Source organism: Anser cygnoides, chromosome 5 (genome assembly GCF_040182565.1).
Source record: "Anser cygnoides isolate HZ-2024a breed goose chromosome 5, Taihu_goose_T2T_genome, whole genome shotgun sequence".
In the NCBI taxonomy this organism is placed as follows: Eukaryota; Metazoa; Chordata; class Aves; order Anseriformes; family Anatidae; genus Anser; species Anser cygnoides.
The window spans coordinates 50,758,122-50,784,501 of record NC_089877.1 but is presented as its reverse complement, the minus strand read 5'-3'; the positions used below and the strand labels follow the sequence as shown (position 1 = coordinate 50,784,501).

The following is a 26,380-nucleotide window of genomic DNA, read 5'->3' as shown; positions in this document are numbered from 1 at the left end:
CTTATTCTTGCTTCAAAATGATCATCTACAGAATCAAATTCAAAACCTGCTTCCTTTAATTTAAAAGCCCATGTGAAGTCTAGGTACAACACTGTGTGTAGCAACAATTTCAGCTCCCCTACTTCTGCCTCTGTGATAGATGTGCTTGCATAGATCCTAGGCAGTTAGAAAGTATTGACTTCAGTTACACAGAAAAATGTCACAGAGGATCGTTTCTTTAACTAAAGATTTCAACTTTCTGGTAGAAAAAGTCAAAACTTGAAAATCTATACGAAGACTCCAACTCTAAGTCCAATACGTTGATTTAAAGAAAGTGCCTTGTGGGAATTGTATTCTCACAACTGGATAGAGTTTCTTTTCTCCTCTGTTGGTCTGAATACTGCTTTGAGGACACTCCACAGCTGTGTTTTCATGGTGTCACTGTTTCATACAATGGGGGTCTCAGGTAGGGGTTATAGCACAGGTGGGTGACCAGGCTCACAGATAAGAGTGCAATATTCAACCCATAACTCTCATTAGATACTGCAGTGACATCTGAGTCACAGGGTTTTTGGAGGGAAAAAGAAAAAAAAAAAAACAGAAAATAGTTTTCATGAAAAAGTTATTTGCATTCAAAGCAAATGCAAGACTTTTGATGAGCCCCATCAGGGATATCACAATGGTGAAGCATTGCTCATACTTTCTGGTTGTCTGAAAAAATTACTCAGAATTTGAAGGATAGCATGTCCAAGAGCATCAAAAGGGAAGAATTCAAACAAGAAAGTCTGCATATACTATCTTACTAAATTTACATAAGTATTCTTGCTATTCTAGCTTAGTTTAAATTAATGCGTATTACTTTTGAGGAGTTGGTAAGCTTTCACTCTGTCTACTGCACTTTTAGAAAATCATCTACAGAGGACTGAAACTGGAGTCCTACTGGATTGGTAACAGTGCAAAATTTCTTAGTTATAGTTCCTAATCTACCTTGGACTGTTCACAGTGGATTGGTTCAGTTCCATGTGGGAAGTTGTATTTGTTTCAACAACAGCTATTGTATTTGTCTGCCTAGTGCCAAATTGTGAATGATTTCTGCCAAGGCTGTAAAATATGCCTACGGGAGCAGTAACTCTCCAGGGCAACTTGTGCCTAGCAAGAAATTGCTCTTCGGATCTGCTCTCTGCTGCTGGTAGATGGGAGGTACGGAACAGAAATTTAATCAGACAAATTTAGAGCTGCCTTGAAAAGGCTGTGGGAGTTCACATAACCAAGTCTCTTGTGTTTCATGTCAGTGAAGAATAATACATGTACTTGATGAAGACACCAGTTATTTGTCAGCGGTGTGAATATCAACATACAAGTCTGCAGCTTGAACTGGCATTAGGCTCAGAGAAAAATGAAAATTCCTCTTAGATCTTATTGTTGACATTCACACTGCTGACAAATGCTAAGCTGAAAACCGCTCAGATGTGGGATGGACAGCTATAAAAGAAAATCTTATTAATTGTATTTTTACAGACTAAGTAGAGCATTGCTTTTCATCAATGAGTCCTTTCTTAAACAACTCTATCAAATGGATACCCTGAAGTGCCTGGCAGCCTCCCACAGTAGTTCAGGTTCCTTGAACCATTGTAAAGTGTATATATTGATAAGCCCTAGGAAATAAGATAAGACACTTCACAATAGAAGCATATCTGTCTTCAACACAAAGTATTATCACATATTGTTGAGCTGAATTGGTTTTAGCTAGTGTGAGAAATCCTCCACTCTGTCTTTTGCTGGCTAGGGAAGGAGGGAGGGAGTTAATCTGGGTGATGCTGAAGCTGAGGGTCCCTCCAGCATGTTCCTGTCCCTGGGCTCTGTAGCTGTGCTCTGCCCCATCCTTTGTCACACCTCCATCCCACCAGCTCTTCTTTACAGTCCTCGCAGGCTCCCATCCCTGTGCATCTCCTGGAAATGGGGCTTCTGTCATTGCAGCGTCCCTGACAGGTCTGGCTCCCACCTCCAGGGCAGCGTGTTGTCTGCTTACCATCTAGATTGGATTAGAACCTTTATACAGCACAACCCTTGCTGTCCAAGGAAAGGCACACTCAGTTTGTCTCTTTGTAGAAACCAAAAAGCAGCCTGAAGACCCCACCTTTGCCCACCCTGACTCTTTCTTACCTCTGGGTGAGGATAGTGTTGTGTCTCATCACTGAACAGCATCCCTTCCCCCTAGTGCCGTGTCAGGCATGTCTGCGGGTTCCAGAGGTGGCACAGCTTCAGTTCCTGGTTGCTGAGAGGGCAGTGAGGGAGACCAGGAGAGTGGCAAGGTTTGATGAGAAGGGACTGTTTACAATGCCCATCACAAAATGACCCTCAAGCCCCTCTCCTGCTCAATTTCCCCTCTCTGAGACAGATATCAAGACATTTGCCCACATCACAAGGGTGTCACCTAGGTTCACCACCCGCTGTCTGGTGAGCAGTGGAAATGTGGAAGTGGCAAGAATTATCATCCAATCACATGCTCTGTAAAACCTTTCAAGTCACACACCAGAATTTTTATACAGGACTTTTTTACCTCTTCCTAGAGGAACCAGGGAAGGAGATCCACATCTTCACATTTGCAAACCTTCACTCTCATGAGAGCCTGCAGTGCAACAGAGACTGGAAGTGCCAGTACACATGGAAACTGGCTTGCCAGCAGCAGATAGTTCAATATCTTTTTTGGAGCATCAGGAAAAACATTTAAAAATCCTTGCCAGCCAGCCCATCAGCTAAAAAAGAGTTAAACCAAACTGAAAATACAAAGAACACACTGAACATGATCTCCTTGTAAGGTACACCTATCCATGGGTAAAACTTGTACTATCATCCAATCTGAATTAAACTTTAGTAAACATATGTGGTATATATCTCCCAGTGACAAATCTGTAAGTATTATGGATTATGTATTGCAAAGAACCTAACTGGAATAACTTGATAAGGCGATTCCAGATTTCTCTGCTTGTTAGTCTTCCAAATAAAGTGGGGTTTACAGCCTGGCCTTCAATGATTTCAATATCCTATTTAGCCTAAAGCATGAGTCTCAGCTTAATTAGCAGTATAAGCACTACAGAGATGCTGAAGAGTGAAATAATGGCAATTACCTGGTTTTGGAGGGTGTAGCAAGAGTTAAATATCTTAGCTGGAGAGTGCAGGCAGAGTTTTATTTGCACAGAGCTTGGATCTGTTGTATTAATCCCTCACTTTCATAAGAATCAAATTTGAAGTAGAAAGAAAAAGAAGAAAAATCCTATTGTGCTTAAGTTAAAATCTCATTTACTGGTTTCAAAGAGCCAGACCCAATCCAACTCTCTGGTGTCTGCTTTTCTGTAGCATCAAGAGAGGGAGCGCCTGTCCTCGAGGTATCATAACTCAGCTCTGTTTTTATTTGATCTGTTTAAAAAATGTTTATCCTGAGGTTGTTTGTTTTCCCTTGTGAAAGCTAAAACTTCAGCTGATCACCAGTTTTGGTGCTAAGCATTTTTGTCATAAAATACAACTTAGTGAATTGGTGCTTCTTTGTATGAAATATCTACCAAAACCAAGCCAGCATGCTGTTATTTCCATCCCCACACCTCCCCTGGAAATATTCAAATTCTCCAGTATGAAATGCTCTTAAGAAATGCTGAAATCCATTCCTGTGCTTTCCGGTCCATGAGAGAAATAATACCAAAATATCTCAGTGAGCTTTAATACTCAGAGCACTGACAGACTTTTGGGAAGATACCTATGGGACAGCTCTTCAAAGGCTCTAAATTTCCTGTGTGTGATGCTGGGGTCTGCCGAGTAGGGTGCTGCATGGCTAGCACACTGGTTAAAATGGATGCAGCTGCATGGATCGAGCGCTTGGAGAGATTGCACATGATGTTGTGTTGTGCTGCAGTATGGTTATACATGTGGTGACAGCACCCCAAGTTTTGCAGTAGAGGAACAGATATTTTCTTTGGTTTTGGTGGCAGAGGGATATTTCCTCTTTTAAAAAATGTGAATTTTCTCTTAAGAAACTTTTCCAAGGCACGTTAGAAAAAAAAAAAAAATCGAAGGATTGGCTGAATGTTTGGCACTTTGTGCAGGCAGTAATCAGAGTCTGTGACACCTTTTGTTTGCAGATTTCTAGGAGAGACGTAACCACTGGCCAGGGCTCAGACCCATTATAGGCAGCGGGACTTCTCATTTCAGGGGTAAGGAAAATACTCTCGCAGCCAGCGATTTCTGTAGCGCATACCATGACCAAATGAGCAGGTGAATTACTGGTTCCAAGTCTGGGCTACCTCAGGTATTTCTCCAGCATTTCTCCATCTAAAAATCTACCGCCCTTTCTCTTCCCCTGGAGTATAGTCACCAGGAAGTAAAAGAAGGGGGTCCAGGGATAATTCATACTTTAGCATAGGCTGGAGGAAGCAAGGTCATTTCAGTGTTACATGGTTTGTGGGCTGGACTTGGGTGAGAGCTCTATGAATGCAAGCAGCTCTAACAAATCTTCATCTCGCAAAAATCAGAGCAGCTTCCGAAACAATCTGTGGAGCTCTGTGCCTCTTAATCAGCTCTGGAGGTGGCTGCCTCCTGAGCTTTTTTCAACATCTACTTACCATGTAAGCACCTGAACCATGGTAAGACAGTAAGACTGGAGGGAAGTGGGAAGGAAACGCAGTAAAGAAGATTAACAAGAGTAGTTTGGTAAATAAACAGCTGAAACGGGGGAGAGCGGGACTCGCATTTTGTAATCCTATTTTTGCAGCTCACTGGTGTGTCAGTGTCTTGCTATGAGGGGAGTGAGATATTTACATAAAAGGGAAAAATAAATCCCTGGCTCTGTATAATATTAAGATACTGGAGCCATCTCTCAAGTCTCAAAAGCGAGGGCAAAGCTGAGCATCCAGGTCTCTATGCCAGCTGATGTACAGGCTGTGCAACCTGACAGGAGGTGTTTAGGATGCTTTCCAATATGTGAAAAGTCTGCAGTTAGTATCTCCAGAACATCCATACAGTCTGAGATGACCTGTGAGCAGCTCATAGTGCCTAGGGATGCGACTCATTGGCTCTGCTGGGTTTTAGGTAGGACAGACAGCTCTGCTCCCAGCTGTACCACAGGGTTTGCTGACAAAGAGCCCTCTTGCTAAGTCGGCAGAGAAAGCAGGTTGATGATAGCAAAGTTTCACATAATATATCTTTTGTTCACTATTCTAACTTTGTCAAGCCACAACAGTTTTGTATGTGTCTCATAGCCTGAGAGAGAGGTGCCATAAATGCCTACATATGCACTTCCTTAAATAGGTGGTGAGTTCACCTTCAAATAACAATTAAATGGAAGAAAGCATTGTACTGAAATAAAATGACAGGCCATATTTACGCTGTCTTAAAATTCATTGCTCAGGTATTTTCTAGAGTACTCAGCATTGCCCTATGATTTATGGACCCCATGTACTGCAAGATCTAATTTCAGTAGTTGGAGCAGGCTTCGGGAGGTTGGCTTTGTTTAACAAAACGAAGCAGGTGCTTACAAGGGGAAAAGGCTTTCTTTCTTTAAGAGGACAAAAAGTGGGAGTGAGAGCTGTGATGAGCCACTGTGTGTGACAAACGTGTCCCATGGTGCAGAGGTGTATGTCCTACCTGGCAGGCCATGGCCCCCAACTTCTCCCTCAGCACATTTTGTACCACCCCAAGAGCAAGGACAGTGTAGTCCTCCATGTGGCCATCTCTTATGAGAAGCAATGAGGCTAATCACAGTCTAGTCCAAAATCATTATTTATTGCAACAAAACAATGGTTTTTAGTACAGGGAGAGAAGACAGAAGAGGGGCCTAGTCTACTTAGTTGCTGTAAAGTGGATATCTGCAGCATGACAGACAACAGACAGGTCAAGATGAATCAAGATTGTTAATCTCTTCTGTTCTCCCCGAAACATTAGATGGGTTTGCACTGAAATGGTGCCTTGATTTTCAGCAGATGGCTGGAAAGATGGTAATTACTCATTAGATGAAGTAGTATGGTTGGTGGAAGAGCTGGGTTAAAAAGTTTGGATTGAGTGGAGGACGCTCAAAGGGAAGAAGAGGGTCTGTGGGAGCAGATCTGTGTGGCTTTGATGCACTTTCCTGATGTCAAACCAGTCTGGCACTGCAAAAGGGGTCAACCCCTAGAAAGTGCCTTTCAAAGGGGCATATGATCTTCATTGGAAAGGCCTGAGAATGTCACTAAGGGCAGTAGAAAGAAAAACAAACTCCAAAATTCTGGAAGAGCAAAAAGACAGTCACATTGTAGCCTGAGTACCTTTCCTGCTGGCTGAATGTCGACGCTTACCAGCAACAGGTTTGGTATCTACCACTGAGCACCTCTAACCACAGTCAAACTCCCTGTGTGTTGCCTACCCCCCTTCCAGTGGTGAATTTATTCCCATCCTGGGATGAGGCTGCAGGTCATCTACAAACAACAAATTAAATATTATGAGCAACCAGTCCTGCTGCAGGAGATCCCATTTTTTAACCATCAAGCAATGAGTTCATAGAACCGCAGAGTGGTTGTGGTTGGAAGGGATCACTTGAGATCATCTAGTCCAACCTATTGCTCTGGTAGGGTCAGCTAGGTTCAGGTTGCCCAGGACTGCGTCCAGCCAGATTTTGAGTATCTCCACAGAGATATCAATAGCTAACACTACTTATTAAGTGTAGTCCTATTTGATGAAATTTGGGTAAAAAGAAAAGCAGTTATTCTTCCAAAGAGCCCCAAGCCTGCATGTTGGTTGCTCAGCGATTTCCAGGCTAGCATATTTAAGACAAGCTGTTGAACAGCTTTAAAACTTGACCCACACCCAGTGTTGTTGCCAGAGCTCAGCTGTATTGATCCTCCTGACTCAATGGCACCACTGGGGATTTTGAAAAGGGGCACTTAAGTTAGTACAGTCCAATGATTTTTGGGTACATCAAGGCAAAAAAAGGTTGGCCTCGTTTTTGAAGCAGAATACCAGAAGTATTTCTACTGCTTGTTAGCAGGTTCATTTGACAGATCAAGGGCTGATGAGTGGAGTGGATAAAGTAGCCTTTCATCTGGAGAGAAGGTTGGGCCAAACTGCACGGGCAGCGCTGTGCAGGAAAGTTTGCTTTGCTGTTGCCTGTGCAGTGTGTGTTTTCATCAGGTAAGCAGCAGGCACTGCTCTGGCGCTGTCAGTCTGGGGTTTTTATAAGCAATGCATGTTTGCATAATTATTACAGAGGGAGATTTCTCTGTCCATCTTTCTTTCACAAGTTATACCCAAGTGCATATTAGTAGGGAGAAGGTTTGCTGTCATAAATGATTAAAACATACCCCTATTTCCTCAAAACCGGGATCGCTAGAAGCCTGCAGGAGGCTGCAGCCACCAATGTAAAACAAATTCCCCAAGCATTGCACAGAATACTCTCCAATGTATATTTTTTTCATTTATTCACTCCTAATTTGTAATGTACTGAAAAAGATGCCAACAGCAATCTGTAGACCATTATGGTCAATCCTGTGGTCATTTAACTTGTCACTGTTAACAGAAATTAGCCTGCCATTTTTCTGTTTTCTGCTGTGGATGAGGCTAGCACATCAAGCGGGCAGAAATCCTGCACTAGATGCAAGTATTTTACAGTAACTGCCTCAGCCCAACTGATTTCACCTGTGTGATGCTCATGCTAGTCTAGTAGTACTGGCTGAAATATTCCTGAAATTTATCCCAGCAATATTCAAAGATACAGGCAGATACTGGAGCTTTGAAACCAACAGGAGATTTGTCAGTTTCGATGATTTTACAATGACTTCTCTGTTACGTGGTGTTCTTGTTGAAGCCATAACCTCTGAAGTAATATGAATAAATATGAGATAGGGGTTTAAAATGGTGATTTCACCTCCTCGTATGTTCTCTTCACCTACCAGTCTAAAAACTGACTTTAAATTTAGGACTCTTACATATTCAAAACCTCTCAAGGCAAAGAAATAAAGTTCAATTTCTTAGAAATTCATTTACCTTTTAAATTTCCCCCTTTTCATGTTGACATGAGGGCACTTGCGGCTGACCCTGCTGCTGAAAACTGACAGCTGAGTCTGAGAGGTACCTGGGACAGTGTGCTGAGACATCTAGGGAAAGTTTTTGGCAGGGTTATTGGGGGCACCTGAGCTTAGGTCTGCATTTGTTACAGCCTGCGAAAACCCGGCAGCCTGGGTTGCCCAGTACAATCTGCTGTGTGGTGCAGAGGAAATTGTACCCATGGCACTGCGGCGGGGTGGGAATCAGTTGCTCTAGCTCTGTATCACCCAGAAATTCTCTCTACACAAGAAGAATCCCTTAGGAACCTGCTGGGTGCCTTTATCGCTTTATCCTTTTCCTTCCCACAGAGGATTTGCAGTGCATCTGGAGTCAAAGCAGCGGAGCCTGTTTTCTCCGGTGTCTGAACAGCCGCAGCTCCCCGTGGCTTCAGCAGACACGGCGGGTTTGCAGGAGCTCTAAAACCCCAAAAAGTCAGAATGAGAAAGCCAGGGAAGCATGGGCCTGATTCATCACTGTCACCCTGCTTTTCTTTCTGAATAAGCCTACAGAATTTCAAGTCCCGTCTAGCTCCCTCTAACTAATTTACCAGGGCGGGGGTGCTAAGCCAGCCCAGCAGAGGGGAGGCCGCGGCTGCAGCAGTTTCTGCCCTTCCTGGTACCCACCCTCTTGCTGCAGCACAAAAAGAGCCAAAAGAGCCAGGATTGTGCCCACCCACACACATGGGCACCATCGAGCCCTCCCCGGGAGGACCCCGGCGGTTCCTTCATGGGCCCTGTGCCGTCCAAAGCAGGCCACACCACGTGGCCCCCCGCCTTGCTGTGGGGCTGCTGCCACAGAGCTGCACCACCGGGGTGCAGTGGGTGCAGACAGGGCCCCCCTGTGCCCAGCTGCAGTCCTTGGGCACACATCAATTGCTCGCAGCCGCCCTTCAGCCCCTTGCTGCTCGTGCGGCTTGGTTTCTGCTCCCTCTGCCCTTCCCTTTCCGTACCCCAGTACTTACTGCTAAATATTTATAACACTCCCGAGTTGCTAAGCAGCACGCAGCTCCCCGCTCGGGAGAGCCTCGCCGCGAGGGCGAGACGTGCACTAGGTCAGCGTGGGCAGAGCTGGGGGTGGGAGAAGATGGCATCTGCCCGGGTGGCCCTGCTCTGCCACGCGCCTGCTTCGTTGCTGCAGTGCTCCTGTGGTCAGCAGGCATGTGGTCACGCCTCCAGTACCACCAGGCTGGAGGACAGTGCTGCCAGTTTGTCCAGCTTGGAGCGTTGTTGGCTAAACATCTATGTCAGATGGTGTTTTTGGAGTGGCCTGTTGTCGGAGCATCACAGCATTCATTGCCCAAGCTGATGACAGGTGATGGAGTGAAGCACAGAGAGAAGTGAAGGGTCTGATCCCAGCTGTGTGTAAGTTAAGGGTGGGAAGATATGGTCATTCCTCTTTGTAGCCTTTGCCTTAAACCATCCTTGCAAAGAGGCTCCAGACAGAGAAATAGTGGAGTGCCTTCTTTGGTGTCTGCGTTTTGAGGCAGTGATGAGAAACGTTGCAAAAGACATTAATTCCCCCAAGCAGCAGTAACTGCACGCTAACCTGGCTCTTCCCTTCGGTTGCTCTGAACCCTGAGAGCCCTGTGCTCTTCTGAGTACGGAGACTGGCTGAACTCAAATCCTTCCTCAGAAATTGTCTCCACTTAAAATTAGCTAATCTTACTTAGCTCCCAAACTACACAAACCCAAATCTTTGTGCAGACATTAAGGTGCATAGGACTTGCTGCTTGCAGTGCCTCTGCGTGGGCTTGCCCAGTTGCACACCTGTGGAACAGGAAGGCTGGGACCAGTGTGCAGTCAGCTTGGTGGGTTTGTATTTTTCCTGCAAAAAAGCCAAGTCTGGCTCTGCAGACTTTTCTTCTTGATGGGAGAAATTCAGGAGCAGCTGCTTGGAAATCAGTGGTGTTACTCTAGTTAGTGGCAGGGACAGATTGCTTCAAATGCAAAGTGATCCCGAGTTGCAGAGGTCAGTTTATTTTACAAATTTTGTTTTTCTTCTCAGCTCTTTGCATTTAGTTGCCTTGCAGATACTCTTCTATTAAAGACATTTCTACAACAGAATTTTGGTTCAGCTGCACAGAATGCAAGTATTTAAATAATTCTGTGAAACTCTGCTCAAATGACTCTGTGAAATAGCAGTAGCCTTTTTCTTCTGTATGGATCAAGTCCATCACACAAGTTGTTGCCCATGTTTGCAAGGGAACAAATGGCAAGGTAGTTATCTACATTCAGCAAAAAATCCGGGCACAAAGTAGCACAGCAGATCAACTTTGTTTTGGGGGTGGAAAAGTCCAGTGCCTAGAATGGCAGTATCTGTAGTTTCTTGGATGGTGAGAGACATAACGTCCTTCAGAAATGGGGGGAGAGCAGTGGAGAGCAGCCCTTTCTCATCTCTCTCTGCCACCTTATTATTCCATCCCCACATTTTTCCAGTACTGATGGTCCCCCTGGCATAGAACATGGCACACCAACAGCCAGAGGTGGTGAGGGATTCCTGCACTGTCTCCTCCACTTCCCAGATAGACGTCTTTTTGTAAGGACAAATTCCACATGGGATCCCAGCTAAGTAATAGTTTATAAATAGCTTTTTTCTGGCCTCACTGTAGCTGAGCAGAGCAATTAGGTAGTTCTCATGTGTTGTTCAGTGTGTATGTTTAGATGTCTATAAAACAAGCGAAGTATTAATCAGGATTGATACAGCTGGGCACTTGAAAAGCATGTTTCTCCAGATTTCCTTAATGTTTGTTAAGCACTTTGAGGACAGAAAGAGCTAAACAGTGATAAACATTGTTCTTACTGTACCAGAAAGACTGGAGAATGTTACAGGACTAAGAGAAAGAAGATCTTGAGTTTTGGCTTCCACTCATGGTTCTGTATTACCAGCAAGTTGTGGATGAGCAGAACAGGGCTTGCTGCTTCCTTCCAGGGAATGTGCATGGCTGAGTTCTGTGCGAGTCATGGAGAGCTTTCACAGACATGCAGAAATAAAGGACCAAACCTGTATATGTTCAGCTTCTGTGCACAAGAGCCCACAGAGTGTGCACAGTCCATTTTGGGGGCAGCCTTCAGTTTTTTGTCCAACACTGCACAAACCCCGTGACTTTGATTTTAGTGAGACACCAATATAACGCCAGCAATGCATCCAGTTTGCAGGATGTTCACAGAAGGGCTCTAGGAAATACTGCTCTGCATGAAATGGGAAACAAACAAACAACAAAAAAAAAGCAAAATGGGAGAGAGTCTGCTGCTTTTCTTATCCAGCTGAACCTATTCCTAGCCATCACCCAGCCCTGGGTGATGATGTGGAGCAACCCAACCCATGTCCAGCTCTGGCCATAGGTATTGCTGTGGTCACTGAGAGTCAGCCCCTGAGTAACTGAAGTCACACATGAAGCAGTCAGTATTTCTGCTTTACTTCTTCAGCATGGCAGCCTGAACGTCATAGTAACATCGCACTGGAACAAGAACTTCGAGTCTCCCCGTGTACCCCCAGTATTGTGAGCAATGTGGCATTTGATCTCTTCCATAAACATATCGGTCTCTTCTTGAAGCCGTGTTGTTTTCCCTCACTCCCTGCTCCTTCCTCCAGCAATCCCAATTCAAACCATTATTCTTCTGAGGGCAAGAAACTTGTTTGCATCTCCAGCCTAAATTTACCCGTGTCTACTTCCCATTTCTTCTTTTAAATAACCTTTTTCCAGTATTCCTTGAAACCAATCCCATCTCCTCGTTCTTTTCATTGGACTAAATAGTTCAAACTTTGCTGTTGTCTTCCATGAGAAATTTGAGCTGGCTGCTCTCTTAAAGCTATATACTAGCTTAGGCAGACCCTGCCTAACACAACAGAGTTACCTACAGTCCCAGTTATCAGGGCTCTATATGTATATTGACAGTATCAGGCAGTTTCTGCATTGCTTGATTGTGGTTTTGGCCATCTTCCAGATGTATTTTGGCTTTGTTAGAAGCAGGGTGCCTTCATTCCATGCATTAAACCTCTCTTTTTTCTTTTTTCCATTTAGTGGCTTTTTGCCAGGCTGAAAGGCCAGCAACATGAGCTCATTGTTTCACATTAGGCCCATTCATTTTATTTCCTTTTGTCATCAAAACATATCGATGATGTATTCTGCACTGAAAACACCCAATGGATAACATCAGCTGTCATACCCTCCAGTCAATAAAACCTTTTAAAGATCATTATAGGGAGCGCAAAGAATGAGGGGTCACTGAAAGTACTTTTATCAATTACCTCAGTTAATAGTCCAATAATAAAGCTGCTTCTCTTCCTTAAGATAGGTTTTGTGTAGGTGATAAGTAAGGAGCATAATTTTGAAGCTAGTTTAAACGAAGGCTGAGTAGGAAATGGGATTACATCACTTTAGTCTCCCAGGGACAGATCTTTCTTTGTTACCTCATAAAAAATCTTGCTCAAGTCCACCAGAGCCTGTGGAATTGCTTTGACTGTGCACTACCAAAAATAAACGAGGACTAAACTCCACTTCTTAAATTTCATGTGTAGCTCAGCAATCTACTGCAATTACTTCCAATCTGAACAGGCCAAATTCTCCCTTCAGATAGACTCAGAGTGACTTCAGCAGGCTGGGGTAGGTACACCTCTGCTGCAAAAGATCTGCCCACTGCATTTTGCAGTCCAACAGCCTCTAACTGCTGATGAACAGCTGCAGAGTGGCTCCATATGGAAATGGTTTTCCCTGAGAGGAGCACTCAGCAAAGGCTAGACATTCAATCTGAGCACAGCGAGAGGGATTTGACTATCACAGGGGAGTGTGAAACACCCCAAAATGGAAATCGCCCACATGCCTGCAGAGCTCACTTAAATATACTACAGAAATTGGTCAGCTAAAAATGGCTATGAGGGAGAGCTGAGATAGCTGTAAATTGCAGGCTTGAAAATGCTCCTGTGAATATCCAGAAAACAAAAAACTTTGCTTAGGAGATGGTATCTTGGGGCTAGATCAAAGCCTATTGATGCAACATGACTGGCAGTGCTGTGAAAGAGACTTTTCTGGTTTGCATACTGGTTCTAGCACATGCACTTGTACAGATCTTCTCCCCTTCTGCACGTAGGAGACTAATTGAGTAACATGTCCAGATGGAGATGCTTTTTAATATAACTGTAAAACATTTGCTCTGTACGTGGGAAGTAGCTGAACTAGTAACCTCTTCCTACGAGTAATGAGTAGTATGCTGCTTGTTTTCTGGACAGACTGATAGTCCACATATGGCTGTTAACTAATTTAATAGAGAAAAACTAAGGTTTCAAAGAATGTTCTTCATTAGGGCTTCTTCTTTGATTTCTATCTTTATATTGTCAAATAAAAAATATCCAGATTGAACTTTTCTGATCCCTTTGAGACAGACAAATGGAAGTCAGAATGTGACTCCCTTTCCACGAATCTGAAAACAATCTCCAGAGAAGTGGCCTTCCCTTTTTGGGAAACACAAGTGCTGTATGGCCGGGCCACAGCGCCAGGCTGCCCAGCCCGGGTTAGTCACAAGGCAAGGCACATGGTGGGTGGCTGCACACAAGCTTTCTAGATTCGACAGCTATGTCCCAGAAAGCAACTTTCTTCAGTGCATTGAGTCTCTCTAGCAGGGGTCCTGTTCACAAAACAGTCTTAGAAAGCAAGTTTGCTTCTCCCACCAGTTGCTATTATGGGAACTGATTCATCTCTGGTAGCTGATGCCCAGCATGAATCAAGCTGCTGTTTGATGAACGCCCACAGTGCTGAGATGTAAACACCCTCCATTCACTTACTTTGCATTCTTATAAGCATTCAGGTTACTGAGAGAGACGGTCTACTAACTGTGTACAAAATTTATTCTTCCATTCCTACCTGCATCTGCTAAATAAGGATTTTTTGAAGTGTGACAGTAGTCCACATATTATCTTGTCTGGACTTCCAGCATTGAAGTCTTGCCAAGAGCTCTAAGCATAGCTGCCACAGGTATTGCTAACATCCAAGCCTGGGAGGAATGAAGCTGAGTGAAAATATAGTTACCAGGTATCTACCCCATTTCAACTCAAGACGATGCTGCTACTGTTGGATCACTAGTGGTACCTAGACAGCTTGGATGTATCTGTTGTACACTGAAGACCCATGAGGATAGACCGATCCTATAAAAGCAAATGGATGTGTTGTATGAGAGCCAGTTTTACTGAAAATCATTAATTTTTATGTGTTGATAGCTAATGAAATATTTATCCTTATAGAGAGCAGCTTTGAAGTCATTGCACGTACAAGTGATATGTCTCGACTCCCTGGTATGCCTCTTCCCTTCTGTCGCTTTGCCCTGGGGAGCGACAGGTGCACACACAACCAGTCACCAACAACACAGGAGGGGCTCATGAGTCCTGGTGTCACTTGTGGTAGAACAGGTCTCCAGCTGTTTATTTTGTCCTATAGAACCTCTTAAGTGCAATTTACAATTTTGTACCACTATTCAGGAGAGACTTGGACTTGTACTGTGGTCTTCTGAGCACTGGGCATCCCCTCAAACCCACAGCAGGGAGGATAAAGTGGCTTTTCTGCTGACTGCTTTTTAAAAGGAAAATTATACTCTATTCCCATTTTGTAAGAAGCAGAGTAGACATTTCCCTCAGCAAATCCCAAGCGGAGGCAGGCATTCTGGCAGTGCTAAGTAGAGCATCAGAGCCCCAGCAGGAGATGAATTTAAGATTCCTACAGTGTTCTGCCAGCCCAAGGTCAACCCCTCTTATCTGGGCTGGGTTTCCCTGGGGTCTGTCTTTCCTGAATGCTGGCCATGGGGCAGCAGCACTCAACAGAGACATTGCAATGGAGGCAGGCAGTAGAAAACTATTAGGTTTGCAGGGTTCAGTCTTCTTATGAAGCCACTTTTTTATTCTAAAATCTCATATCTTCAAAGCACAAAATACCTTGAGAAGTAAGAGCATGTGGACTTGGATGTGTCTTTTAAACTCCATTGCAGTTTACTCTTCTGGACAAAGCTCCTATTCCAATTTCTAGGTGATCTCATTCTCCTCAATGCTTCAATATGGCTATGAGCAAAATGGCATAATAAAGTCCTGATTAAATAAACAGTTTGCTCAGCATTTGATTGATTTTCTCTAAAAAGTCATATTTTTTTAAATGTGTGCAAATGAGACAAACGAGAACAAACCCTCCCGTAGTACTCTACCAGCAGAACTGCATTACAGACACAGACCTACATCTGTGCTGAATTTACACCAGCAGCAAAAGCTGGCAAGGAGGGTTTGGTCAAGCATACCAGCTGAGTTTTGTGACTAGTAAGGATCATGTGCCCCAAACTGTGTTTCCTTGTCCTGGTTTCAGCTGGAATAAAGTTAATTTTCTTCATAGTGGCTGGTATGATGCTGTGTTTTGGATTTAGGATGGGAATAATGCTGGTAGCACAGAATCACAGAATGGCTGAGGTTGGAAGGAACCTCTGGAGATCATCTAGTCCAACTCTCCTGCCAAGCAGGGTCTCCTAGAGCACATTGCACAGGATCGAATCCAGTCAGGTTTTGAGTATCTCCAGAGCAGGAGGCTCCACAGCCTCCCTGGGCAACCTGTTCCAGTGCTCTGTCACCCTCACAGTAAAGAAGTTTTTTGTCATATTCAGCCGGAACTTCCTGTGTTTCCATTTGTTCCCGATGCCTTTTGTCCTGTTGCTGGGCACCACTGGAAAGAGTCTGGTCCCATGCTCTTGACACCCTCCCTTCAGATATTTATACACATTGATAAGATTCCCTCTTAGCCTTCTCCAAGCCAAACAGGCCCAGCTCTCTCAGCCTCTCCTCATATGACAGATACTCAAGTCCCCTGATCATCTCAGTAGCCCTCCTCTGGTCTCGCTCCAGTAGCTCCATGTCCCTCTTGTACTGGGGAGCCCAGAACTGCCCCAATACTCCAGGTGAGGCCTCACCAGGGCTGAGTAGAGGGGCAGGATCACCTCCCTTGGCCTGCTGGCAACACTCTTCCTAATGCGGCCCCAGGATACCGTTTGCCTTCTTGGCTACAAGGGCATGTGGCTGGCTCATGGTTAACTTCTTGTCCACCAGGACTCCTGGGGGGGACACCACTAGCTGCAGGCCTCCAACTAGATTCTGCACTGCTGATCCCAACCCTCTGAGCTCTGCCGTCCAGCCAGTTCTCAATCCACCTCCCCGTCCACTCATCCATCCCACACTTCCTGAGCTTGCCTGTGAGGATGTTGTGGAAGACAGTGTCAAAAGCCTTGCTGAAGTCAAGGTAGACAATATCCACTGATCTTCCCTCATATACCCAGCCTGTCGTCCCATCATAGAAGGCTATCAGATTGAAGCATGATTTCCCCTTGGTGAATCCATGCCGACTACTCCTGATCACCTTCCTTTCCCCCATGTGCTAACACCAATGTTTCAGTACTTGCAGAGCAGTGCTTACAGAGAGCCAAGGACTTTTCTGCTTCTCATGCTGCCCAGCCTACTGGCTGGGGGTGCTGCAAGGGGACTCATCCAGGACAGCTGACCCAGACTGACCACAGGGATATCCCATGCCATATGGTGTCATGCTGAACAATAAAACTGGGGGGTATGGGGTAGCCAGAAGGGGTCAGCCACTGCTTGGGGACAGGCTGAGCATCAATCAGCAGTTGGTAAGCAATTGCATTGTTCATATTTTGTTTTGTATTTTCATTATTATTATTATATTATTTTTATTATTCTTATTTTCCCTTCCTTTTCTGTTCTACTAAACTGTCTTTATCTCACCCCACAATTTTACCTTCTTCCGATTTTTCTCCCCCATCCCACTGAGGGGGAGTGAGTGAATGTCTCTGTGATGCTTAGCTGCCTGCCAGGTTAAAACACAGACTTACTCTAAGAGCTTTCCTGAAGACAAAAACCTACAAATTCTGTTTGACTGTGCATTGTTACATTGACCTTTACACAGGACTCTGCAGAGAGCTGGTACGAGCCAATATGAATTTCCTGAACAAACAAGATTTATTATTAAATGTGATCAGAACCTCATCAGAAATGGAAGCTTAACTTGGGAAATGCACTATTAAATGGCTGTTTGATGCTTTTTTGATTTTAGGACTCATGCAAATTAACGCATACATGGTGGAGAGCTCATTATGGACTCAGATGCATCATTTCAGGCGTGTACTAAGCAGTGCAGAGTTGCATTTACTTTTCATTCACAGATGTTTTGCATGAAGAGTGCACCAATTTGCTTGCTAAACATCAAAGCATGATGTGTAGCAAATCATACCGTAAAGCAGTGCAAACCACTTAGCAAACAGCCTGTTTCGCCTGCCACCAAGTGAGTATGTCAGATATGAATAGTTCCCTGCTCATTCCCTCACTAATTTGACCCATCCCTCCCTGCCAGTGAAGAGCAACCCTGAAGTGAAAATGCATAAATACAGGGCTACAGCATTTCATCTGAAAGGGGCTTGGAATACTACATATAGGAAGATCATGCATAACCTGCTTATCAGGCTCAGAATAGGGTAATAGGGTTCTCCTTGGTGTATAAGAGGAAAAGGGTATACTGTGATCTCAACGGCCAACAAAATTTGAGGGGAAAAAGAGGTAGTGACACACAGAGCTGGCAACACTGGAAGAGCTAGTGCCCTAATGCCAAAGTGTGACTTAAAAATTGTGAAACACCAGAAAGATTCTATGATTCTATATAAATAAACACCTCAAATTGCCATTTCATTGAGACCCAAGACAGTTGCTCTGTTTCACTCACACTTACCCTGAGCAGTTGATAAGGCAGATGAGGATATTGGGGCTGCAGAGAGACAGCAGAACCCCAATAAAGTCTCCATTCTGGTATTTTCAGGCTCTGAAAAAAATAAGTTCTGGTGCATTCTAGTATAGGTCATACAATATCACAGGCAGCTTCTCCAGAGAGGTCTCACTGTCAGAGGGGAGACTCCAAACAAACAAGGCTCCAGGCAGGGGAGGTAAAAGAGCTTCTGGAGACCAGAAGCAGAAGTCAGAAAAGGGGCAGAAGGGAAACAGAGCAGAGTTTCAGGAGGACTGAAACTTTCTTTTCTCTTGGCCATACTTGAAATCACTTCTAGAAAAAAAAGAAGAATGTAGATAAACATGAGAGGAAGATAATTCTTGAAGAAAGAAAGAGGCCAGACAGGGAATGAAAAGGGGGGGAGGGCAGAAACACATAGGACAGCAAAATAAAGAAAGAAGGGGTAAACAGGAGAAAATGAGGGGAATGTTGCCTCTGCATTTCTCCTGAGGGATGTGCTGGAGTGGATGGGTGCTTTACAATGGTATGAAAGACAGAGCCTCAGGATCTTGTGTCAGACACAGGCAGGCACAGCATGTTAACAGCTGAAAAGGGGTTCAATCAAGTTCTTAGGCTCACCTTCCCTTCCATTTTCATTCTCTAACAGCTGAAACCACAGCTAATATTAACAAGCCTTAACCCTTACCAGGGAGTAAGATACCATAGTCAGAGTTATTTTCTTCAACATTACAAGAGAAACAAATTTATCTTCCTGTAGTCATTCTCCATAAACCTTTCACTAATGCCTTTATCTGCTGAAATAAATGTGCTTAGCTATTTTTATTAATTGATGTTTGCGTTGTTAAATAATGCCAAGAACAATAGCAGAAAATGTTGCATTATACATGTTTATGTAGTGTTCTTTTTGCCTTTACAAGCATCTTGAACTCAAGGCACTAATGTATGAGGTATCTACGTGGAAAGCACAGAGCTTTTGCCTCTTACTGTGTGTAAAACTTTGTCTTTAAATAAAGGCCATGCCACTTTTGAGGATAGAAAGTGTGGAGGAAATAATCCATGATGTAACATGGTCTATTATAGGACTTATGCTCAGGACTTCCCTTTCAGAGTCACTTTAAAATACCAGAGAAGATGCTTTTGCTCAGTAATTTGCAGATTTTTGTTGGTTTTCTGCACTTGCTGAGCATTTGCTGCTTTGCCTCATGATTAGCATTGTTGGATTTAGACGGTGTTACCAAATGGTGCCAATGACCACTAAATACAAAGGGAGATGCTTCAGTGGTTGGTGTTGGGGGACTGGCAGATCACAGCAGGAACTGTGTTTTCAGTCAGTAGCTTCAACACCTAGACGGACTTTTCTGTTTGAACTAGTAAACTAGGCCTCCTTCACAGGCCATACGGAGAAACGGGAATGCCTCTGACGTATTTTGGGTATCCACTTAAGGTGATCTGAATCATGTTTTAAACGTACCTCTGTCTGTCCACTGACTGTGAAGAGAGTCTAGCCTGGTCACCACAGACGTACATATTGACACCTGCTCAGACAAGTCCTCTGCTAGTGACTGAACACAGTGGTTTTATAATGACTGCTGAGTGAGCTGGGTCCTCAGTGGACATGACTGGCCATCATTGCAGTTTGAATGATGTGGCACTTTGAGGCGAAAGGCCCAGGACTGGCCCAAGGTAGATCCTCAGCCAGTGCCTGAGTTCCAGGGATGAAGGTGGTGGTGGAGAGCTGGGAACATACATGGCCCCATGCAGGAGGGCTCTCCTTCCAGCAGCTTTCATTTCATGCAGCACACACACCAGTATCTATACGTAAGCTGACATGAGGAGAACAACAGCCCAGAATGTGGCTTAGGACCAGACCCCGCACCTTACAGCTGAATCATCAGGCTTGACAAAATTTAACTGCTGATTTGACCTGTGCTCAGAAAGGGAAAACAGAGGAAATATTCGCTGTTATAATACACCTTAAATGTCCTTGATTTTCTGTATTGACAAAGAAGATGTTTATCTGTGTCCTTTCTTCTCCCCCTACCCTGCCTATTCATCACCGAACCTGGGATCACCTAAGGAAACCCATGAGAAAAGAAGAGAATGGAACCAGTCGGGCTGAATATGCAATGACCTCCTCCCAAAACAACAAAACAGTTGACAACAGTGCGGTCGTATAATCCCTGAAACCCCACTGAGGTGCAGGAGGTGGTAAACTTTTAAAGCACACGCATGGAGTATGCAAGGTGGGTGAAATAAGGCACCAGAAGGGGCTCTGTGGCCACAGACTTCATTTCAGAAATAGCGCACGCATCAGTGACTCAGAAGAGAAAAGCAGGCAGCTCTTCAGGCTTGCTGCTTCTCCAAGGGAGGATAAACTCGCCTGTCCAGGCTGCCCAGAGAAAAAGCATCACAAAGGCATAGGCATTGCATGCTGCATCTCATGAAAGCAACATCACGATGCCTCCTACTTCCTCTTCACCCACTTTTTAGTTTGAATTGGGTGCCCACAAAAAGCTCCTTAAATAGGGTCTTTCAAGGAAAAGGTGATCTGCCGGAGTGGCAGCAGCTTATTATAAATGTGTCTGAGGGTCAAGAGTAGAAGCTGTCACCTACATGTTTCTCCAGCCCATGCAGTGTTTTCACCTAGAACCTAGCAGCTTTGTATAATTATACTTCACTCATTCTTATCATTTTTATTATTTCATTATTAAAAAGGGGAAAAAAAATCTGTTAAGCCATCAAGGAACCAAAAGTTGGATGAACTTGTGACTGAACTTGTGACCAGGAAATTCATCTGTGGTCTGGTGACTATGCAATTTCCATGGCTGAAGACTTTTCAGGCAAAAGAAATCAAAATATATTATTTTAGCAATTAGCATTGCTAGTGAAAGAGAGATATTATTAAGAGGTGCTTTGAACATTATTACTTTATAGTTAGCCTCCTTTTCCACATCACATACTTTTTATCTTCTAAAAGTCCTTCCTTTGTGAAAGTTTTCCCATGTTTCCCACATTTCCTCATGTTTGCATCACACTGATTTGCCAGGGAAACCCCTACATGAAAGATTTTGTTTACATCTTGGAGTGAGCATTTGGGCGGGATTTTCTAGAGAGGAAGAGCAGCCCTTTGAAGTCCTTTTCCTTCGCTGATGAGTGTTGTTTCCTGAAAGTGCCAAGTCTGGTGAAATGACCCACCAAGGACGTTGTAGAGCTGGCCTGGAGGACCATTTCTGAGGGCCTTGTAAGCTGGTTGTGCCCATGTTAACTGTTAACTCAGTCTCTGCCTCTCCTGGGCAGAGACTGCCAGTCGTGCCAAATTCAGCGTAATAGCTTAGTGTTGTACTTTCCATGACATGGATTGCAGACTACTTAAAGCAAAGCTGAATCCACCCAAATCCATTTCATTTAGGATCTCAGGTTAGACTCAGTAAGCAACCCTTAGGATAAAGGCGATAGGACTGGCCGAGCCGCTGGTCTTTACCCACCCCCTGAAAACTTTCCTTTGTGTCACACCTCCACATGTATGTCTCCATTTACCTCTGTGCTGAAAGTAGCGACGCAGTGAAAGACAAACGTCCACCCTGGCTTCTTGTCTGGACATCAAGCACCAATACCACTGGGTCTCTGTGTCTGGGAGTAACTCCCAGGGGCCAACCTGGTCCTGGTCCAGGATGTGGCTGTTCCCCAGCCGTCGCGTCCATCGGAAACGCAACACACCGATGCTTTCAGTTTTATGTAAGGATGTGCCTGAACTGCAGAAAGCAGATCTTGATTTTGAACGCGGTCCTGTCTGCATTTGGTCTATCTCTGGGATGTAGAGCTTGGCCTGATGGTAGAGGAAGACGATGTTCTGCAGACCTTCCCTGAAAAAGCTCCGGGATGCTTGAATCAGCATTTTCAGCTCAGGCCCATCTCTAGTTTTCTATTACCTATTGAACAATAGGATATATGTAAATATAAGTATCTTTTCAATGATAAAATGAAATGCTGCTATATACCGCTGTTGAGAATTTTATGGAGTTATTAATTTAGCTTTTTAGCCTGTCGTCATTATGTAGAAGTTTAGCTACAGAAAAGTATTTTTAAAGGCTAGACTTTCTTGAGAAGCGAGTTATAAAAGTGAAAGGGAATAAGTAACCTTTTGCCCAAGACTACGATCATTTCCTGCCATATTTATATTGTGTGCTTGCACAAGATACAGTGATATGCTCTTAGATCCAAAGTGGGATTAAAATGACAGAATTTACATTTTGAGTCTAGTATCCCAAATGTTGATTGCCTAAAGCACTTAGCCCCTAAATACTATAATAAAAATATTGGAAGTATATTTCTAGAATATTTTTAAAGCTATAATATTTATTTTGGTGTAGTTACCTATGTTTGCCTTTTGTTTTTTACTCCAGTTGTTTCTGCCTAATTGTGTCATAGTTTGAGACTGGTTGCATGTTTAGCTGAGAGTATAAGTGTGAATGCAGATGAGTTTAGCATGATACGGGCTCAGGATTAGCACTTTCTCCTAAAGGTTGTTGATTTTACTTATTTCCTAATAAAGCTTTAAAGGTATGTTCTGAAAGGCCAAAATCACAAAAGGGATTTGTAGCTCATTATGTTCATCAAAATGTGTCTGTTTTTGCAAGAAAAAGTCTAAAGAGATGGTCACTGGATGCTGTCTTATTTTCAGTGATGTCAATGGTAAAATGTTCTCACTGAGAGAAAACTGTGGTGTATGACATAACCCACAAGCAAACCTCCCCTAGAGCCCTGGAGGTCTCCGCAGTGGAACACAAATGTTCAGGCTTCGTGCAGAGCAGGGAGGCAGCACATTTCAAGGAGCCACACGTGGGGACCGGCATCTATTTCCAACTCTGCCACTGATCTGCTGTTTACTAGCAAGTAATTTTGCCTCTCTGTGCCTCAGTTTACCCATCTGTGTAGTCAAGATAAAAATACTTAACAGCTCTGTGGCAGTATTTTGAGAGATGTATATGTATCTTACTTGCATAGGCGGGGTTACACTGTCATCATATCCAACACGCTGATATTAAATAAATGTATTCGGGCACATCATCACCGTAATACTCACACTTCCCAAGGTATTTCATAAGCAAACAATCCCCAGTGTGTTTCATTAATCCACTGGCCACAGAAGAGCAGCAGCAGCAGACAGGCTGGGAGCTGCTCCTCTCTGCTTCTCCAGAGTCCTTGTTCTCAGCACTTACATAGCTGCATGGCTGGGAGAGACGAGAAATTCTTTATGGGGCAGTTTTGCTGCCATTCCTGTAGAATCCTGGGCATCCAAATACAGTTGAATACAGTGCACCAAAAATTTAAGGTGATCTTCAGAAAGTCACTTGGAGAAGTATGCTGGAAGCAGATTAAGTCTTCAGAAAAGTGAGGCCAGAAAGGCAGTGTCTCTGGGGAATGATTTTTGAAGTTTTCTGATGTGGCTTAAGGGTTTGTTTAACACTCCACAGACTACTCGGGGTGCTTTTCTAAAACAGCCTTCTCTGCTTCCTTATTGTACTATAATTAAATACAAAGGGAAAGGAAAGGTCTTGATGGATAAGGGCCTCACTGAGCAGTGACCCTGGATCTGGGGAACTGGCAACTCAAAATACAGCTCTACAAGCATTGCAAGTTTATTTTTAGCCACCAAAATATCAGGCACAGAAAGGTCCTGTAAAGCTCCATTCACAAAATAGCCATATCCTTGGCAGATGCAAAGGTGGCCTGTTTCTAGACAGAAGTAAATTGCTGTGCTCTGACCCCTCTGATCACCACCAGGCAGCCTCGCAAAACAGAAAACCACTTTGTTCAGTCTGAGGGAGAGTATTAACTCAAAATTTCTTCTTTTCTACGAGCATCACCACTAGCAGACACAAGCAGAGACTGCACTGTAAGGGCCTGAGCTGCAAAGCGGTGTTTCTTCGGTCCTCCACAACGCGAGGAAGGCCGAGTTGAGGTGTCCGTGTGTTGCAGGAAGCCTTGGCCCTGCAGCCCTTCCTGGCGCAGGCCCACCACAGAGGTGTGACCAGGAAAGCATCTCCACCTCGCGTAGGTGCTGCAAAAACAGACATGGAAGGAAAGAGGAGAGTTCTACCAAGTCTAAGATATAAATATGTTGATATATATCTAGGCAGAGACCTAATTGTCCAGTCTTGCATGCCATATGGTCATGCACAGCATGTGAAGCGAGCGTGGCCCTGCTGCTCCAACCAGGTAATGACCATAGATGCTGCCAAGCAATGGAGAATCAGGCCTGTGGTAGATATGTATTTACAATACTCCCTGCATCTGTACAAACAAAAATATATTATTTTAAACTACAAAATAGTGTGTTAAATCAATGCATGAATGTAAATATTCTAAGATCTGCCTTCTTGACTGTGTACCACATGTACAGATGAAAACGAATATTGTTTATAGGAAATCTGTATCAGTGGTTAAATGACTAAAGAGAAAATTATCAGAATTAATGTTGTCATGTTTCTCAAACAAGCCATTAATGTATATTTAGTATTTAAGGATATTGCTCAATAAGTATGTTCCGTACCAAAAACTGTGTTGCATATACAGATTGTGCAGTACCCTATTTTAAAAAGGCACCATAATTAATTTTTATTTTAAATAAAAATGTACTTGTAAAAAGTTTCCTGTGTTCTGTGGGTTATGTAGCTGAGGACTGAGACATGGTAAAGAGAAGCACTGCCAGGAGGAATGACTGCAGTGCCTGTTGAGGCACTTCTCGTGCTGCCTGAATTAAGCCTGCTTAAAAGAGCTTTCTGCTCTGGTTTCAGAGTAGCTTCTGGCTGCTGCTCACGCCGGTGTCTGGCTGGGTTCTGGGTCCATCTCATCCAACCCTTAAGTTTCAGTCCCAGAGCCATGCTATGAGATTTTGGCCGCTGCCCATTCCTTACCTTCGCCCCTTCTCTGCCGTGCCCTGGCACTGGCTGCGCAGGCCAGCACTGTGTGTCCCTGCCTACCCCATGCTTACCCCAGAGTACTTGGCTGAGCAGTGCTGGGAGAGGAGGAATTTACTGCCATCATCAGTGAGTGGCAGGAAAACTGGGTCCAAAAGTCGGTGCTTTGCGAGCTAAGGAATTGCACTAGCAGATTCCTGCAGCACCCCCAAAGCTCAAGAAAGCCTCTCTCTTTATTATGCCAGAGGTGCTGCAAGTTTCCCTAAACCTCTCTTGTTTAAGAATTTTCATTTTTGCCTTTCACATTAGGTTTTCTGATGCAAGAAATAATGTGCAGCAATAATTCTAACTCACCACTTGGGCTTAACCTTCCAGTTTCCACATAAGAACAAAAGCAAATCATTGACCCAAGCTTCAAAAGATTCACCGTGACCTATAGGAGGTAAATGTGGATCCTTTGGCCAGGATTCACCCCACATAATGTTATGCCTTTAACAGACGGGAGTAGAACACAATCTGTGAGGGCTTCTTGAAGCCATCACCAACCTGAGCTGTATCTCACAGTGGGTTTTTTGCTTCTTCAACCAACGGGGAGCCTAAAGCAACTCCCCTGGTACCTTCAGGTGCCTGAACGAGGTCAGCTGTATGTGTGCCTGCATGGCGGAAATTTAGTTCAGGTATGGAGGCATCTTGGTTGCCTTTAATTCCTAAAATGGGATTTCCTCACGGTACAAATATTTGTCTGCCCAATTCCTGGAGCTCAGTAGATTTCATTGGTCCCTAGTGAATGATTTCATATCTCCATTTATAGGATGTCTAGAACTGAACAAACCCCAAACCAACATGAATGTAAATTGAGCAGGTGACAGTTTAATAAACTACAGCAAGAACTATTATTCCACATAGTATGCCATCCACCAGGCTTCACTATCAGCTGTGTTCTGTGAAAGAAAACTTCCACATTAAAATCTCCCTGTGACCACTCAGAAAGAAAACGCCTCCAGCAGACATTTGTCCCTGCTTCAGGCATCAAAGCTGACGGTTCAGCATCCGTACCTCCAGCCTGTAGCTGAGGAAGCAGCACGTCACTGGGAAGAGGAGACTTACACAACTGGGGAGTGACTGCTTGGACACCATTCTGCAGACAAAGGTAGGGCACAGCCCTGGTGATATTCAGGTGAGGACCCTCAAGTCCTAGTAACAATAAAAATATCAACCCAGAATCCACTGCCATTTGACTATTTGTATGCTGTAGTCCAAGTGAAACGGTCACATGAACCAAAAGCATGAGCATCTTAAAAAATGACCAAGGCACTGGCGCTCTTTGGTGAGCAACAGGAGTATTTGGTGCAAATCTGACTAGACTGGAACATAGCAGAAGAGCTCCTAACCTAAAAACTGTGGGTATGTTTTGAGAATCACTGAAAATATTCCTAAAGAATAGGAGACAGTAAATATCTTGCCATGCTGAAAAGCCTGGTGTTGCCTGGTGTGCTCTTCCTCCACTGGCCCACCACTGGGAACCAACATTATGATACCAAGAGAGTAATTAGATTACTGGGTTTTAATATTATTTGGAGAGGGAGCAAGAGATTTATAATGAGAGAGATGTGGTGTATTATGTGATTTTGGTAATATACAATCATTA

General features: G+C 44.0%; 1 protein-coding gene across 2 annotated transcripts in view; it reads left to right on the top strand.

Annotated features, from left to right (window-relative positions):
• Positions 1-24,461, top strand: part of PRIMA1 (proline rich membrane anchor 1) — a 54,646-nt gene extending 30,185 nt beyond the window's left edge. The window contains exon 4 of one of the 2 annotated variants that reach the window (XM_066998283.1): positions 19,890-24,461. In XM_066998283.1, the coding sequence (XP_066854384.1) occupies positions 19,890-19,989 (100 nt within the window). In that variant the 3' untranslated portion in view covers positions 19,990-24,461. Of the gene's footprint in view, positions 1-17,128; positions 17,356-19,889 lie in introns of those variants that run through there. The other variant, XM_066998285.1, reaches the window with a different exon arrangement.
• Positions 24,462-26,380: the final 1,919 nt, after the last annotated feature.